This window comes from Sphaeramia orbicularis, chromosome 13 (assembly GCF_902148855.1).
Source record: "Sphaeramia orbicularis chromosome 13, fSphaOr1.1, whole genome shotgun sequence".
Taxonomy (NCBI): domain Eukaryota; kingdom Metazoa; phylum Chordata; class Actinopteri; order Kurtiformes; family Apogonidae; genus Sphaeramia; species Sphaeramia orbicularis.
The window spans coordinates 37,347,344-37,363,269 of NC_043969.1; the positions used below are offsets into that span (position 1 = coordinate 37,347,344).

The 15,926-nt window shown below is 37.1% G+C and overlaps 1 protein-coding gene across 1 annotated transcript in view; it reads right to left on the reverse strand.

Moving 5' to 3' along the window:
• Nucleotides 1-14,609: 14,609 nt before the first annotated feature.
• Nucleotides 14,610-15,926, reverse strand: part of cog6 (component of oligomeric golgi complex 6) — a 49,765-nt gene continuing 48,448 nt past the window's right edge. The window contains exon 19 of the mRNA XM_030151973.1: nucleotides 14,610-15,148. Within this exon, the coding sequence (XP_030007833.1) occupies nucleotides 15,001-15,148 (148 nt within the window). The 3' untranslated portion in view covers nucleotides 14,610-15,000. The remainder of the gene's footprint in view (nucleotides 15,149-15,926) is intronic.

Sequence of the window (15,926 nt, forward strand, 5' to 3'; positions counted from 1 at the left end):
ATTTACCCTCCTAGTATAGGGATCTGAAAAGTAAAATGGAACCAAAAAATTAACTCGTAGAATAATATAGGCAATACAGACATTTTGGGGTCGCCCGTGACCCCAGGTTACCTTTAACATATATTGATTATTGTTTTTTCCATTTCAGGTATTTCAGAATATGATCAATAATTGATATTATAAATTTCTAATAACGCTAACCTTCAGTGCTTTAATCTTTTTTGAGTAATTTTAACATCGTGTGAGGCCATGGCTAAGAGGAAAACTCTTAAGTGATGAAGATATTAGGATAGAGCTTGCAGATTTAGAAGTAGAATCTGAATCAGATGATGACCATTTATCGATTGATAGTGTTTATGACGTCAGTTTTCCTTCTGTGAAGACTGTTTGTGAGCGCCTATTCGTACTACCCAATTGTGTAGTTAGTTTAGTTTTTAGTTATAGTTTAGTTTTTAGAGAAACTTTATTGAAACTGTATTGCAAATGTGTTATAGCAATGTAGTGTGTTTATTTGTAACATGTGAAACTTTTTTGAAATTTTCTGTTAACTTTAGTGAAGGAAATACTTCACGCAGTAAAGGAGAATTTATTTGGAAAATAAAGCACAATTTTGTTATATTTTTTTCGTTTCATTGCTATCCTTTCATACTATAAGCAATAAAGTATTGTAACTGACTAAAAAATAACATTTTTAGATGTTTTTATCACCGTAGCTGTGGGGGGCACCATGGTTACCTATTAAGGGTTAAGGAAACTCTGTAGATGTAAACCTGATCAGAATAGAATTTTACTTTTTTTACTGTTATTATTTTACCGGTCTGGCCCACTGGAGATCATATTGGGCTGAATTTGGCCCCTGAACTGAAATGAGTTTGACACCCCTGGTCTACATATTGTTTGAATTTTTAGCCCCCCTGTCCTGTTTTTAAGTCCCAATTTCATAGAAGCACCCATATATAATTGTTCAGTTTGACTTCTATAGAAAGAATGCAATGACTGCACCCTGTAGTGTGAGAACGCGCACTCCTTTTATTATTATTTTTTCTTTCTCTTTGACACGGGGCATTACTAAGAAAGCACCCAGTCACACCCATATGATGAAGGAACGGGCACATGTTTCTGTGTGGCTGATCTGGATCGCTCTGGTTCTGCTCCTCACCCCGGACTGAATTAGCATCACGTCTTTCAGCCGGTACCTCCCTTACCAGTCTGGCGTGGAGAGTGTGTGGGCCGGGGATGGATTAATGATGTCAGGCCAGCAGTTTTGTCACACAGCCACTCCCAGTCTGCTATAAAGCCACTAATCACCCATCTACCTTCTTCAGACTGCTCCGAGTTCCCTACTCATGCTAAATATTATTGTTGTGAGTTGTAGGTTTTGTGACTCATACTTTCCATTTACATCTTACTCATTCAGCCGCTACAATGGGAGGGAGTGGCTTTCTGCTGACACATTGGCATACACACACACACACACACACACACATTCCCACACACTTCAACTGCACATAATTTTTGCTCCGAAGCCCAGCTGCGTGAAAAACGTCTAAGTTTAGCCTCAGAACAGAAACGTTGCTAAATGTTAGCGCTCCCTGTAATGTTTCAGTGAAATGTTAAATCTGATAAGAAAACTCCTGGATGCAAGACGCAAACAGGCAGCAGCTGGACACACATGGCTAATGCGGTAGCTAAACATGATCAAACAATGCATGAGAGGTGGAAAGCCTGTGAAAAGCGGTTTTAACAAGTAAGATCTGTTCAAGTGTTCAATCGATCAACAATTCCGACAAATCCCTGCAGAAAAAAACAGCACATTATGGTACAACGCAGCAGTAATAATCACACTAAGCTGCTACTTTTTTTTTTTTTTTTTTTTTTTTTTTTGTTTAGCCTTTTCTGCTACTGTGGCTACGTTTCGCTGTGTGTACGTACGCCGCTGTGATCCTTCGTCACTGGCTAAGCTTTCTTGGTGCGAGTGTGCGTTTGGGATCACACTGTGGGGAGTCAGCATACAGGCCCACTTCACGTGGTTCGGAAGGTGAAGGGCTATTAGGGGAAAGGTGAGTACGGGACTGCTGCTCTGGGTTATTCAGTAACTGGGGCTGTCTTCTTCCCTTCTCAGGCCTCTGGGGCTGTTTCTGTGCAGCCCCCCCCCCCCCCCCCCCCCCCCGACACACACACACACACACAAACACACCGACCACCACCATGTTTAGCACCTGTAGCATATACACATCCTTGCATATTTGCACAACAACAGTAATAATATTTGCACTCAGTGGCTTACCACCAAGACAGTATTTTGTATCTTGCATCTTTTTGCACCTTGATACCTTACTCTTTGCACAGACTACTCGCTTTATTTTATTTTACCTATTTATTTTTGCTTGCATACTGTACAGTTTATATTCTGTATTACCCCGCCCACCGAAGGGGAGGCAAGGGGTATTGTTTTTGGCACAGTTTGTTTGTTTGTTAACACTTTAGCAGCAAAACTAGGGGTTGAATTCACACAAAATTGGGTTTATAGATTGCCAGTGACCCAGAAAAGATGTCATTACATTTTGGGAAAAGTAGGTCAAAGTTGAAATTTTTTTTTTGAATTTTTATCTTTTTTTTCCCCCATTTACTTATAAAGGGAAAAAACTTAAAAGGTCTGTAGCAGTAAAAGTATTGGTTGAATTCACACCAAATTGGGTTTATAGATTGCCAGTGACCCAGAAAAGATGTCATTACATTTTGGGAAAAGTAGGTCAAAGTTTACATTTTTTAGGAATTTTTATAATTTTTTTCCCCCGTTTACTTATAATGGGTGAAATTTCAAATGTCTGTAGCAGCAAAAGTATTGGTTGAATTCATACCAAATTGGGTTTATAGATTGCCATTGACCCAGAATAGATCTGATTACATTTTGGGAACAGTAGATCAAAGTTTAAATTTTAATGAATTAAAAAAAAAAAAAAAAAAAAAAAATCCCATTTACTTATAATGGGCAAAATTTCAAATATCTATAGAGGCAAAACTATTGGTTAAATTCATACCAAATTGGGTTTATAGATTTCCAGTGACCCAGAATAGATCTGATTGCATTTTGGGAGCAGTAGATCAAAGTTTAAATTTTTTATGAATTTAAAAAAAAATGTTAAAAAATCCCATTTACTTGTGATGGGCAAAATTTCAAATATCTATAGAGGCAAAACCATTGGTTGAATTCATACCAAATTGGGTTTATAGATTGCCAGTGGCCCAGAAAAGATGTCATTACATTTTGGGAAAAGTAGGTCAAAGTTTACATTTTTTAGGAATTTTTATAATTTTTTTTCCCCTGTTTACTTATAATGGGTGAAATTTCAAATGTGTGCAGCAGCAAAAGTATTGGTTGAATTCATACCAAATTGGGTTTATAGATTGTCAGTGACCCAGAATAGATCTGATTACATTTTGGGAAAAGTACGTCAAAGTTGAAATTTTTTAGGAATTTTTATAATTTTTTTCCCCCGTTTACTTAAAAAGGGAAAAAATTTAAAAGGTCTGTAGCAGTAAAAGTATTGGTTGAATTCATACCAAATTGGGTTTATAGATTGCCATTGACCCAGAATAGATCTGATTACATTTTGGGAGCAGTAGATCAAAGTTTAAATTTTTTATGAATTTAAAAAAAAATGTTAAAAAATCCCATTTACTTGTGATGGGCAAAATTTCAAATATCTATAGAGGCAAAACCATTGGTTGAATTCATACCAAATTGGGTTTATAGATTGCCAGTGGCCCAGAAAAGATGTCATTACATTTTGGGAAAAGTAGGTCAAAGTTTACATTTTTAGGAATTTTTATAATTTTTTTTCCCCTGTTTACTTATAATGGGTGAAATTTCAAATGTGTGCAGCAGCAAAAGTATGGTTGAATTCATACCAAATTGGGTTTATAGATTGTCAGTGACCCAGAATAGATCTGATTACATTTTGGGAAAAGTAGGTCAAAGTTGAAATTTTTTAGGAATTTTTAGAATTTTTTCCCCCGTTTACTTAAAAAGGGAAAAAATTTAAAAGGTCTGTAGCAGTAAAAGTATTGGTTGAATTCATACCAAATTGGGTTTATAGATTGCCATTGACCCAGAATAGATCTGATTACATTTTGGGAACAGTAGATCAAAGTTTAAATTTTTTATGAATTTAAATTAAAAAAAAAAAAAAAAAAATCCCATTTACTTATAATGGGCAAAATTTCAAATATCTATAGAGTAAAACTATTGGTTGAATTCATACCAAATTGGGTTTATAGATTGCCAGTGACCCAGAAAAGATGTCATTACATTTTGGGAAAAGTAGGTCAAAGTTCAAATTTTTTATGAATTTTTTTACATCTTTTTTTTCTCCCATTTACCTATAATGGGTGAAATTTCAAAATGTCTATCAATTTTGTTTCAATTTACTTCAAAATTGCCACATATACAGAGGCAATTGATACACTGACATCAGCACACATAGACACGATGACATCAGCTGGATCGATGCCAAAATAAGCAACAATACATGTGAGGTGCGTGGTTTGTTGTGCCTGCCACCACTTGTTTCCTTTTAGTTTAAATTGTTTTAATTGTACAGTTTATTTTTTTTTAGTTCCTTATAATTTAGTTGAATTGTTTACATTAGTCATATGAAAGGAATTCGCTAAGTAAGACTTTCATTGGTCAGTGCTGCTGTGCATATGACAATAAACTTCTTGACTCTTGAATCTGTGGTTTCCAGCTGTCAAAGAAACATTAGCTCAGATCAGCTCTCTTTACTTTCCTAATATTAGTTTTTCATGCAAAGAGAAAATGGTTTTAACACCAAATAGATACGTATTTGGGATGTGAAATATTGTAAATTTGCCTGGTATAATTTCATCAAGCAAGCACATTAGTGGAAAGTAGCAAAATAAATAACATTATATTATACAGCATTCTAGGTCTGATTTTTCCATGAGAATCTTTTGGCTCTTCCTCTGATCCTCCACTGCTACAACAGTGTGTAACAACAAATGCCATTAGCTTAGAAATCTATCTACAGGTATAAAAGCTTTAAAAACCAAACCAGAAATGTGTCTTATAAAACTATGGAGGCATGTTTTTCACAAAAGAACATAGGAAACACTTTATCTTATAACAATAAAATATCTTATAATTATGGCATCAGATCCATGTAATTCTAAAAGGTATAGACTGTGAATATACGCTATGAATAGTTAAGCCTGTTGGTAAATACGAAATATGACATGTGACATTGAATCTGCTGAAAAAAAATGAGACTATTTCTGTAAAAATATTAATACAAAATAAAAAAGAAGCAAAAATCTAATAAACATTGACCTATGAAAATCAGATCCATACCACATATGACCATTATTCTATTTTTTCTGTCTTCCATGTCATGTGACTCAGTGACTTGACAAAAAGCTGTATTGTGTCACTAGAGTCATGACTAAAGGTTTTGGCAGTGACACCAGTTTTGTTTTCACCATCTTTGCTGCTTCACTTCAGTTTTTCTTCCATGTGTTTCTGAGCAATAATGAGCATTTTCCAAGACTATTAGAAGCAAATAAATCACATTTATGCAAAAAGTCAATTTGTGTCACAACCAAAACTTTTGGCCATGGCTGTTTATACACTGGACATGTTTTTACTGGATTGTGGTGCTCTTTCTATTTAATATTAACATTAAAAAAAATCAGTGTTTGGGAGGGGAAAAAAATACGCTTTTCCGTTGTATTTAGCAATGTAGTGATATACAAAAAATCTGGCAAGAAGGGAAATAATGCATCCAAAACATTTTACAAATTCAAGTACCATTAGTCCCTTAGGCCTAAGTTTTATACCCAGATAATTTGAAGATGAAAAGGAATCTTTGTAGATTTTAGCATATTACTGGTAAAAAGAGTAAGAGCCCTCTTATAGGGAAACATCAGAAGATCAAGAGTAAGAAGAACTCTCCCTTTAGAGAAAATGACCTTTACAATAACAGGGTTCCTACAGGTTTCTACAAGTTAAATTTAAGACTTAAGCCTACTTTTTGTAACAGTCCCCAAATGTTTTTTTCTCTATATTCAACCCATCTTAAGTGTTTTATCACCACTTATTGTAATATTATCCTTTTTATTTTTAGTTTTTCAGTACAAATCATGTATTTTCCTACATTTAATTCATTGACCATGTAGATGTTCATAAAAGCTCAGAGTAAATTCAAAGGCTATTATATCAGAAACAGAGAAAAAGTGACTTTTTCAGCAAAGATCAACAGTGTGTCCATCCACTGTTGTTTATCAAACTTCATGGGTTTTACTGGTGAATAAATGTTGTAGAAGAAGATGGTGTTTCCACGTTCACTACGGAGTCTCTGAACGTCCAAGTGGGTCATATATGATGACCATGAAAAGATGACAAACTGTATTTTACACCAGTTATTTACATGGATTGATAGGATTGGTGGATCAACAGGTATTAAACAGTTTAGATCAGTAGATGGTCTTGGTTGTCAGTGACTGTATGGGTCCTCAGGGGTTAAATTTGCACTTCCCCATGTTTACTTTTGTGAGCCGTCTCTTAAAGTTCCCAAATTCAGCTCATGTGCACATGTGTTTAGCTGAATGTTCCATGATCATTTCTCACCAGGGGGTGTAAAGTTAAAGTTAAAGTTAAAACTGGTTCCTAATTTCAATATAAATTGTCGGGTCGGAACGGGTGGAACTGAGTAGACTGGCGTTACTTTCTTTGCAGTTTGGACATTTAACCGACACATTTAAACACAGTAGAGCCAACAAGTTGATGGCAACATAACTTAAGACCTACCATATTAAACTGAATACCTTTTAAAGGTCTTAAATGTAGATTTGTAAATTCAAGACTTTCAAACCTGTAAACCCTGAACCATTAAATCACTGACAGAAAATTCCAGTTCTTTGAAACTGGAGCCTTTTTTGGTTCTTCTGAACAACCCCAATTTTTAAAAAAATATTAATTTCCATGTCTGAGTTTCAATTTCGCATCATATTTGATACATCGGGTCTCAATGCTCAAATATTATTATTTTTGAACAAATAAAAACATAATATAACACAAACATGTCTAAAAAATTGGTAATTCCTTTTCAAAATTGTCAAAGTTCTTCCTCCTTCCTCATTAAAGACAGTCTTGTAGCGTCACTGGAAAGGCCTCTGGTGAACGAATATCTCCCCCCTGGTGGATTATCTGTGTATTGCATGTATCTAACTGTATACATCAGGTTTTTCAAGAAAAAAAATATCACACTGATCAAGTAGAGGGCTTCAAAACTCATGTATCAAATATGATACGTTAGGCGTTATAGGGTTAAAATTTTTTAAGACCCTGTGAGAACCCTGAATAAAATATCAACAACATGTCTTCCCATCAGATCTGAGACATCTTCATTTAATACAGAACAGGAACAGACTTGACACATGTGATAGAAGTGTTGGAGGGGGTTGGGGGGGGCTTGTTTTGATGTGTGTTCAATACATGTTACTGTGTTTTCTTTGTTATGTTGTGAAAACAATAGAGAATGCTGGTTTAAAAAAAAAAAAAAAAAAATCTGTGCTATTCTGTGTCAGGTGATCGTATCATTATTAATAATTACAGGCTTAGCTTTACTCATAGCTGTGTAATTATGTAATTATTGTCTTGTAATCATGAGATAGTGTCGTTTTTCTTTCCTGAACACAAAATGCGTTGTCTGTTTTGTTTGCGATATCATTTTAAAAGTTTTTTTTTTTATTGAGTAAAGTGCTGGAGATAAAAGGCTCTTCACTATGAATGACTTGTAGCCTCTTTTCTATACATTCCAGTGTCATAACACGGCCATAACTCCAGCCCATGGTCGTGTTTGTTTACTGTCCCTGAGCAGGGGCACATGAAAGTGGGGTGACCAGGTCTGTGGCCTTGACCCCGGTGACAAGAACAAACCCTGTCCCTGTAGTGGCTGCCTGTCTTTGCATTCCCTGCTACACAACACACACACACACACACACACACACACACACATATACACACAGCTCGGCCCTGTTCTTTCGCCTCAGGATGAGAGTCACGGGACTGTGCTTTGAAGAAGCGCACAACATGGCGGCACTCAGGCCAATGAGAGCAGAGACAGTGCTCTCTGTGTGAGTAATGATTGACAACATGTTGGATTACTCACACAGGCATTAGTCATGGTGAATTTGTTACATGTTCTTGTTCTCTACTCTGCATTCTGTGTAAATAGGTCTGTGTCTCAGAGGTTCATGGACATAGTTTTGTGTTGGTGATCTGAAAACAAAAGCATAAAAAAATTCATCAGGTTGAATACTCATTTAAAAAAAAAACCCATCTAATTAACAGGGTTCCTACAGGTTTCTACAAGTTAGATTTAACCCTTGTGTGGTGTTCAGATTTTTGTTATCCAGCCAGTGTTCGTGGTTGCGGCGATTCTGCTGCATTTGTGGGTTTTTAATTCAACATAATCAAACAATTTTATGTTAAAATACTCAACAGATGTTTACTTCATCCCAATTTCACGCAACATAAAAAGCATATGTTTAATATTTGCCTTTTGCCTTTGCTAGATCACATTTATGAATTAGAATCCTACTCGTTTTTAGTTTGTTTTTTTAATAAAATGTAATACGATCAAGATATGAGAGGAAAAAATTCATTAAAAAAAATTCTACCCACCATTTTTCGTTTAATAAAAAATGACCTTAACACCATAAAAGGGTTAAGACGTTTAAAGACGATTTAGAATAGATTTTAATGCCTATTTCACAGCCATACGAGCAAAAATCTGTGACTCCTAGTATTTATGAAAATGTATTTATTTACTCCAACGCCTTGATTCCCACCGTTACGAGTCATTTCTCATCAGGGGCTGCAAAGTTAGCGATAATTTGTTCCTAATTTCAATAGAAGTTGTCAGGTTGGAACAGGTGGAGCTGAGTCGACTAACGTTACTTTCTTTGCAGCGTGGACATTTAACAGACACATTTAAACACAATCGTTTACAGCAATATAACTTAAGACTTTTTAAGACTCTGAACTAAATAACATCTTTAATTGTATTTGATTTTGTTGACGTATGAAGCTTTAGAACAGATTTCGTGTCGGTGCAGGAAAAAAAACAGGAAGACTTTTTTTTTTTTTTTTTTGTGTGTGTGTGTTGTTATGGGTGACTAAAATCCAAAAACAACACAGGCCAGATCTGGTCATTAGTGACACAATTCTGAAATGACTGAATGCTTGTGTGCGGCCCAGGACTCTGTACAAAGTGTTCATACCAGCAAAAGCAAACATGTTTCTGCTGGGAGGAAAAGCTTACACAATGAAGTATCACAGCCACACGCAATACTGTACAAGCATTCTGGGGCACCATCGGGGGGTCCAACCTTTTCCAACAGCGCCAGGGCAAAGCGGCTTCACCATTGGCTAATGTTTGGCCGGAGAGAGCCAGTCATCTCCGCGCTCCTCTCCTCATCCCACAACTAACCAAACACGGTGCTGTTAGCGTCTCTGATATGCTTTGTTTATCAGGCCACCTGGACATGCATCTGGTCAGCCAGGGAGTATGTATGCCTGTCAATAGCAGCGCCAGATGGACGTGCATTAATAACTGCGTGTTATGTGTCAAAATCACGAGCGGCGAAACACTCCTGACTCTTGAGACAGGTTTGAAGTATCTAAAAAAAAAAAAAAAAAAAAAAAGGGTACAGAGGGAATGAAATGCTGATTAGGGTGACGGGACAGTAGAGAATCAGAAAGGAAAATTAATTACAGCGCGCTCATGTTTCAGGTCAGTAGTTCACAGTGTCCTCCTTCCTGTGCTAATAGACAAATTACATAATAGCCTCCAAAGAGAGAAAGGTTTGACATAAAGTAACCTCTCACCAATAACAAAGGTGATGTAGAGAAATAATTATGAGCCGTATTGATACATGGCAGGAGATACTGCAGCTCCATAATAAGAGAGACGACCATGCCCTGTGCTAGTTCACAAAGCGTGGTGAGTGTCTTACATAACTAATGTCTTTATTCTACTGGGTTTAATAGTGGATATTAATGGAGGGGAGGGATAAGTGGTTTGATTCAGACCAAGAACTTAGCCGAGAGGAAGAAATCCAGGAACAAAACATGCTGCAAACTAGTGACTAAGGCCACGTTAAAGACTTAATAAATTAAATTTCCGGAGGTAAACACATGTCCACTCGCAGGAGGTTTTGCCGTGTTTCAGTGGTTAACAAGGGTCCGGGCGGTGATGTAACTGTCCACAATCTGCAAGTATAGCACAGTGTGAAATGAAGGGCCTAATCAAAACAGATAACACATTAACACTGCGCAAGTACAAGTGTTCTTATTTTGTGATTTACTGGGACAAAGTCCGTTATTTTGTCACTGATTTCCTAACCGCTTCCGATGGGACAGCGTCTTATCTTTGAGAGAAGATTAAACTAGAAAGCACTTGTTCCAGCCGTAGTATGACTAGAAAATGTACATAACAGCAGTTGTTTATGCCTTTTAACATTCGGAGCCCTTCTCAAGTAATTTACATTCAGTTAGATTTTAGCAACTTCTTTGCTCCTGATTTACAATATGGTAAAATATGCTTATCTGTGTATATATCACCAGCACATTGGAACTATATTAGTCAATGTAAAGCATTTAATAGGATTTTAACTGCTTTTCCCTGAATGATCTATAAATAAACGCATAATGATAGTATAAGAGGAAGCTGTACATACATAATTTTCATAACCTTTGCCAAGATGCTGCATATGTATCTTAAAGGAGTGATATTTTGCTTTTTGTTTTTTTTTTAAAAATGGAATTATGCATTTTCAAACATTTCCCTGTGGTCTACATAAACTGTAAGTGCTCTGCTTGAGTCTGAATTCTTCATTAATTCAACTCCACAGGTCCATCTTCAACCCTATTTCTGAGTAATGACACCTGAAAGGTCGTTTTGAGCGCTGGCCCTTTAAATGCACATAAGCCACTTCAGGCCCCGCCCCCTCCAGGTTGTTGGCTGTGCTGCTCTGTCCCGTTCAACCAACAACTGAACATTTTTGGTAATCAGCTCAAAGTTTGGACATATTTTCAGTTTTTACTACAACCACTGCTGCTGATAAACAATTATGTCATACTCTGAGAAATGTTTGTTGGAAGTCTTGACCATATATGTGCAAATGTCGTGACGTAGCTAGTTATAGATGTAACAAATAAAGCAAGAATTAAAACAGGTTGTAGAAATCCACTCGATTTAAAGATATAAAGATAGCTTTGCATCACTTAAAGGGTTCATATTCAAACTTTTTGAACTATTAGAGTCCAAATACACAAATAAATGAAGCAACAACTAATAAAAGTGGGTTTAGCAAAATATGACCCCTTTAATATGAAGTATTACCAAAAATATGTTTTACTGAGCCGTAGAGAAATAAGTCTAAGAAAGGCCATTACAGCGACATGCTTAAAAACTATCTTCCTGAATAAGTGAGTCAGGTTTCTAAGAATAATCATCTATCATGTTATTTCGTGTTGTTCACTTTTTCCATTTTAGTTTCAGAAAATGCAGGACTTTAATCACTCAAGCCATTAAATTGCATTCACTGTATCCACATCGGCAATACTCTAAATTGTTCATAAATACTAGTTACTTTTTTAAATATAAACATTTATATTTATATATACAATTATTAGTGTGTGCTGAATGTCTTTTTTTTTTTGGTTTTACCATTGTCAGCAGATACATGAATACATTTCACTGTGCGTCGTACTATGTATAACTGTGCATGTGACAAATAAACCTTATCTTATCTTGTGTTTCAGTTCACGTAAAGTGACTTTTTCTTATCTAAATTCATCACACTAGGACTTCGTTTTAAAGACAGAACATAACACTAAAACGCAATCACTACATTGTGACACAAGGCCCTCGTGCCTCATGTCAAAGTCGTTGCCAAATTGTACTTCAAAAAAAAAAAAAAGATGATGATTCATGCTTGAGCGTTGGAGCGAAACATGACAAATCGAAGCAAGGACATGGAGGACGAGGAAGTGTGCAGTTAAGATGTGGAGATTCTTTCAATAGAGAAGAGTGAAGTTGTCAATTGTGGATCAACTTTTATCACCAGCCACGAGAGCAGGAGGGAACAAAAAAAAAAAAAGAAAAAGAAAAAGGTTGGTATTATCCTTTAACCCAGATTCCTGCTGGTCTCATGCTTCAGCGGGCAAAAGGCAGGGGAGCGCTGTCATCTGGAGCGGATGATGGGATGAATGTTTGCCACCCTGCTCAGCGCTACCTGTCTGTTAATGGCGACTCCATCACCTCTTACATCTGCTGGCTCATTAATAGAGCAGGAAACAGCTCCGCACACCCACATTTACACAAGCCAGTAGCCAGTGAAGGATGCGTGAACAGTAGGTTATCTGACAGCGCTCCTCAAACATCATTCCATTTTCTGCAGTGGGCTGAAAACACTGAAGAATCTTGGTTGTATCTGACCTCGGAGCCAAATGGGAAGAGGAAGAAGAAGATGAGGAAGGTGAGGAATAATAATAATAATAATAGTAATCATAATGAGGAGGAGGAGAAGGAAGAGGAGGATTAGAAGAAGATGATGATGAGGAAGAAGAATGATAATAAGAATAATTATAATAATGATGAGGAGGAGAAGGTGAAGAAGAAAAGGAGAAAAAGAAAAGGAAGAAGGAAAATAACAAGAATAATACAGGGTGGGGAAGCAAAATTTACAATGAACATTTAGTTGTTTTTTCTCAGCAGGCACTACGTCAATTGTTTTGAAACCAAACATATATAATATCATAATCATACCCAACACTATTATCCATACCTTTTCAGAAACTTTTGCCCATATGAGTAATCAGGAAAGCAAACGTCAAAGAGTGTGTGATTTGCTGAATGCACTCGTCACACCAAAGGAGATTTCAAAAATAGCTGGAGTGTCCATAAAGACTGTTTATAATGTAAAGAAGAGAATGACTATGAGCAAAACTATTAGGAGAAAGTCTGGAAGATACTATTAAAGAAGAATGGGAGAAGTTGTCACCCGAATGTTTGAGGAACACTTGCGCAAGTTTCAGGAAGCGTGTGAAGGCAGTTATTGAGAAAGAAGGACACATAGAATAAAAACATTTTCTATTATGTAAATTTTCTTGTGACAAATAAATTCTCATGACTTTCAATAAACTAATTGGTCATACAGGGTCTTTCAATCCCTGCCTCAAAATTTTGTAAATTTTGCTTCCCCACCCTGTATCAAGAAGAGGAGGAAAAAGAACAGCAAGAACAAGATGGAAAAGAGGAAAAGAAAATGAAAAGACAATGAGGAGGAAGAAGAAGAAGACGAAGAAAAGAAGAGGAGGAAGAAGAGGAGGAAGAAGAAAAATAAGATTAATCATAAAAAGAATAAGAAGAGGAGGAAGAAGAGAAGGGGGAGAAAGAGGAGGAAGAGGAAAAGGAGGAGGAAGAAAAAGGGGAGAGGGATGACGAGGAAGAGGAGGAAGAAGAAAAAGAATAATAAGACAACAAAGAAGAAAAAGAAGAAAGATGAAGAAGAAAAATGAGAATAATAAGACAAAGAAAAAGAAAAGAAGAGGAAGAAGAAAAAGAAGAAGAACAAGAAGAGGAGGAAGAAGAGAAGGGGGAGGAGGAGGAGGGGGACGAGGAAGAGGAGGAGGAAGAAGAGGAGGAAGAAGAGGAGGAAGAGGATGACGAGAAGGAGGAGGAGGAGGAGGAGAAGGAGGAGGGCCGTCTTATTTAAAGGACTGGAGAGCAGCGTCCAGATGCTGAACTTTGTGGTATTCCATTTATTCCCAGTACTCCGTGTCCTGGCCAGTGATATCTGAGTAACATCCGGTAAAGCTGGGGAAATCCTGGGCCTCAGCGCTGGCAGGGCTGCCAAGACCAGGCCCGCTGCCATAAACCTTGATGTCAGATAGCAGAAATTAAATGCTGCATTCGGGTGCACAGGCCACAGCAACAGATCTGATCAACGTTCACTTATCTTTACTGTTTCATTTGTGATTTATTGAGGGGTTCGGCTGTGGAGGCCGGCGTTGGATTCCAGTGATATGATTTTTTTTTATTTGCCATCATATCAAATGGAATGGTGTGTACTTTAGAGTCTATGGTATATTACAGTGGAAACGGTACAGTGTGTCCAGAACAGTATGATAGTATTACAACAAACTGGGTTATGAAATGGGCAGTACTGTTTTTATTGATAGCATTTTGAGATTGAGTTCTTCTGTGATTTCAGTTTTGGTTTCAACAGATGTGTTCTAGCTCTGTGAATTTACCAAATAAAAGCAGAAATAAAAACTAGAAAGCCCAGTGTATTGTGGTGTTTTTTACGTCTTAGCCAGCCTGGTAGACATTGTTTGAACAGTCCAATGAGATGGCAAGACAGATTTTCCGTTTTACCCTCAAACAGTCGAGAAATTAAATATAATGTTTGCTCTCTGAAGCTTTAGAGGTCTCTCCCATGAACAAATTGAATGTTCCCAACTGCTTATGTGGGGGGAAACAAAAAGAAAAAAAAAAAAAAAAGAAGACGAGCTTTTTCAGGTCAGTGTATCGCTTTGTTTTATGTGCAGTATTTTCAATAAAAGGCACTGTTTTGTACAATTATTGCCCGCAAAGTGTTGTTGAAAACAGAGGGAGACACTGTATGTACTGTACAGAGTGAAAAACAAGCAGACCGCCTGCAGTAAATGGATCATATACATATAATGTTCTTTCCTCCTGGCACATACGAGGCTCTATATACAGATGTGCTCTCTCCGAAGTCAGTGACCCACATCCCACATGTTCCGCAAAGAACCCCACCTTAACGGCCACATTTATATACATTTATGTTATTACGCTGTACAAATTACACAGTTCTTTAAATAACAAGATGTCCGACTCTGCCGTTCGCCCTCGTGGTGCGTCTGTTTTTGCGTTTTTTTTTTTTTTCTCAGGACAGTAAGGTCTGAACCTGCTGAGGTGATCTGGGTACCAGGTTCTCCGGGTCCTTGTAGCCATTAGTCGGGCTACTCAGCGCCGAGTACACCTCCCCGTAAGCTCGGCACACCAGCTCCGTGGACTGACGGAAAATCTGCTCCCTGCACAAAAACATGAAATTTTACATATTACAAAATAACCCAGAAATTAAAAAAAAAAAAACAAAAACAAAAAGCTAATCTAACAGCAGCTCTGGTTGAAATCAGAACTCTGCAGTCATTACTCACTGAAGCTGAAATAAGTCAGCCATGAGTAAGAATTTGTCCTAATTACTTTTTTTGTCCGCTGATCATTGTGTGCCCCCACTGTGTCAAAACAATGAGTGGCAGTATGTGGTGCACACTGCCATCTATGGATACACATAACTGCACTGGTACACACGGATCAGCTGGATCACAGCGTGGACTGACTAAACCCCACTGGGGCATTCGAGGTTCTCCCTCTGTTTCCGAGAGGCTTAGTGCTGCCGGTGGTGGGAGGTCATGTGACCGTGGGCTTTGGGGTCCTCTTCCAAGAAAATCTGATGTTATCTGACTAAAATCCCAGTGTATATTTACACACATTTCCACAAGTGTTGCAGTGTTTTCCTCCAGCTTATGGAAGCTGTAGGCACATGTCTGAGGGGTCTGGGGGTTCTTCATGTACGATATTGTCAATTTTTCAATAATAATATATAACACCGCATGATTTTTTATCATAATCACATATATGAGGACAAAAAGAAATGATGACTTATAAACCTACAGATTATTTTGAATCTGTATGTTCATAAGCACAAAAAAGTTAGACATTCTCTGTATTTAACAACTTAAGATAAGATATGACCTTATTATTGATCCCACCGTGGGGAAATTAAGGGTATGTTTGTGTACTTCCAAT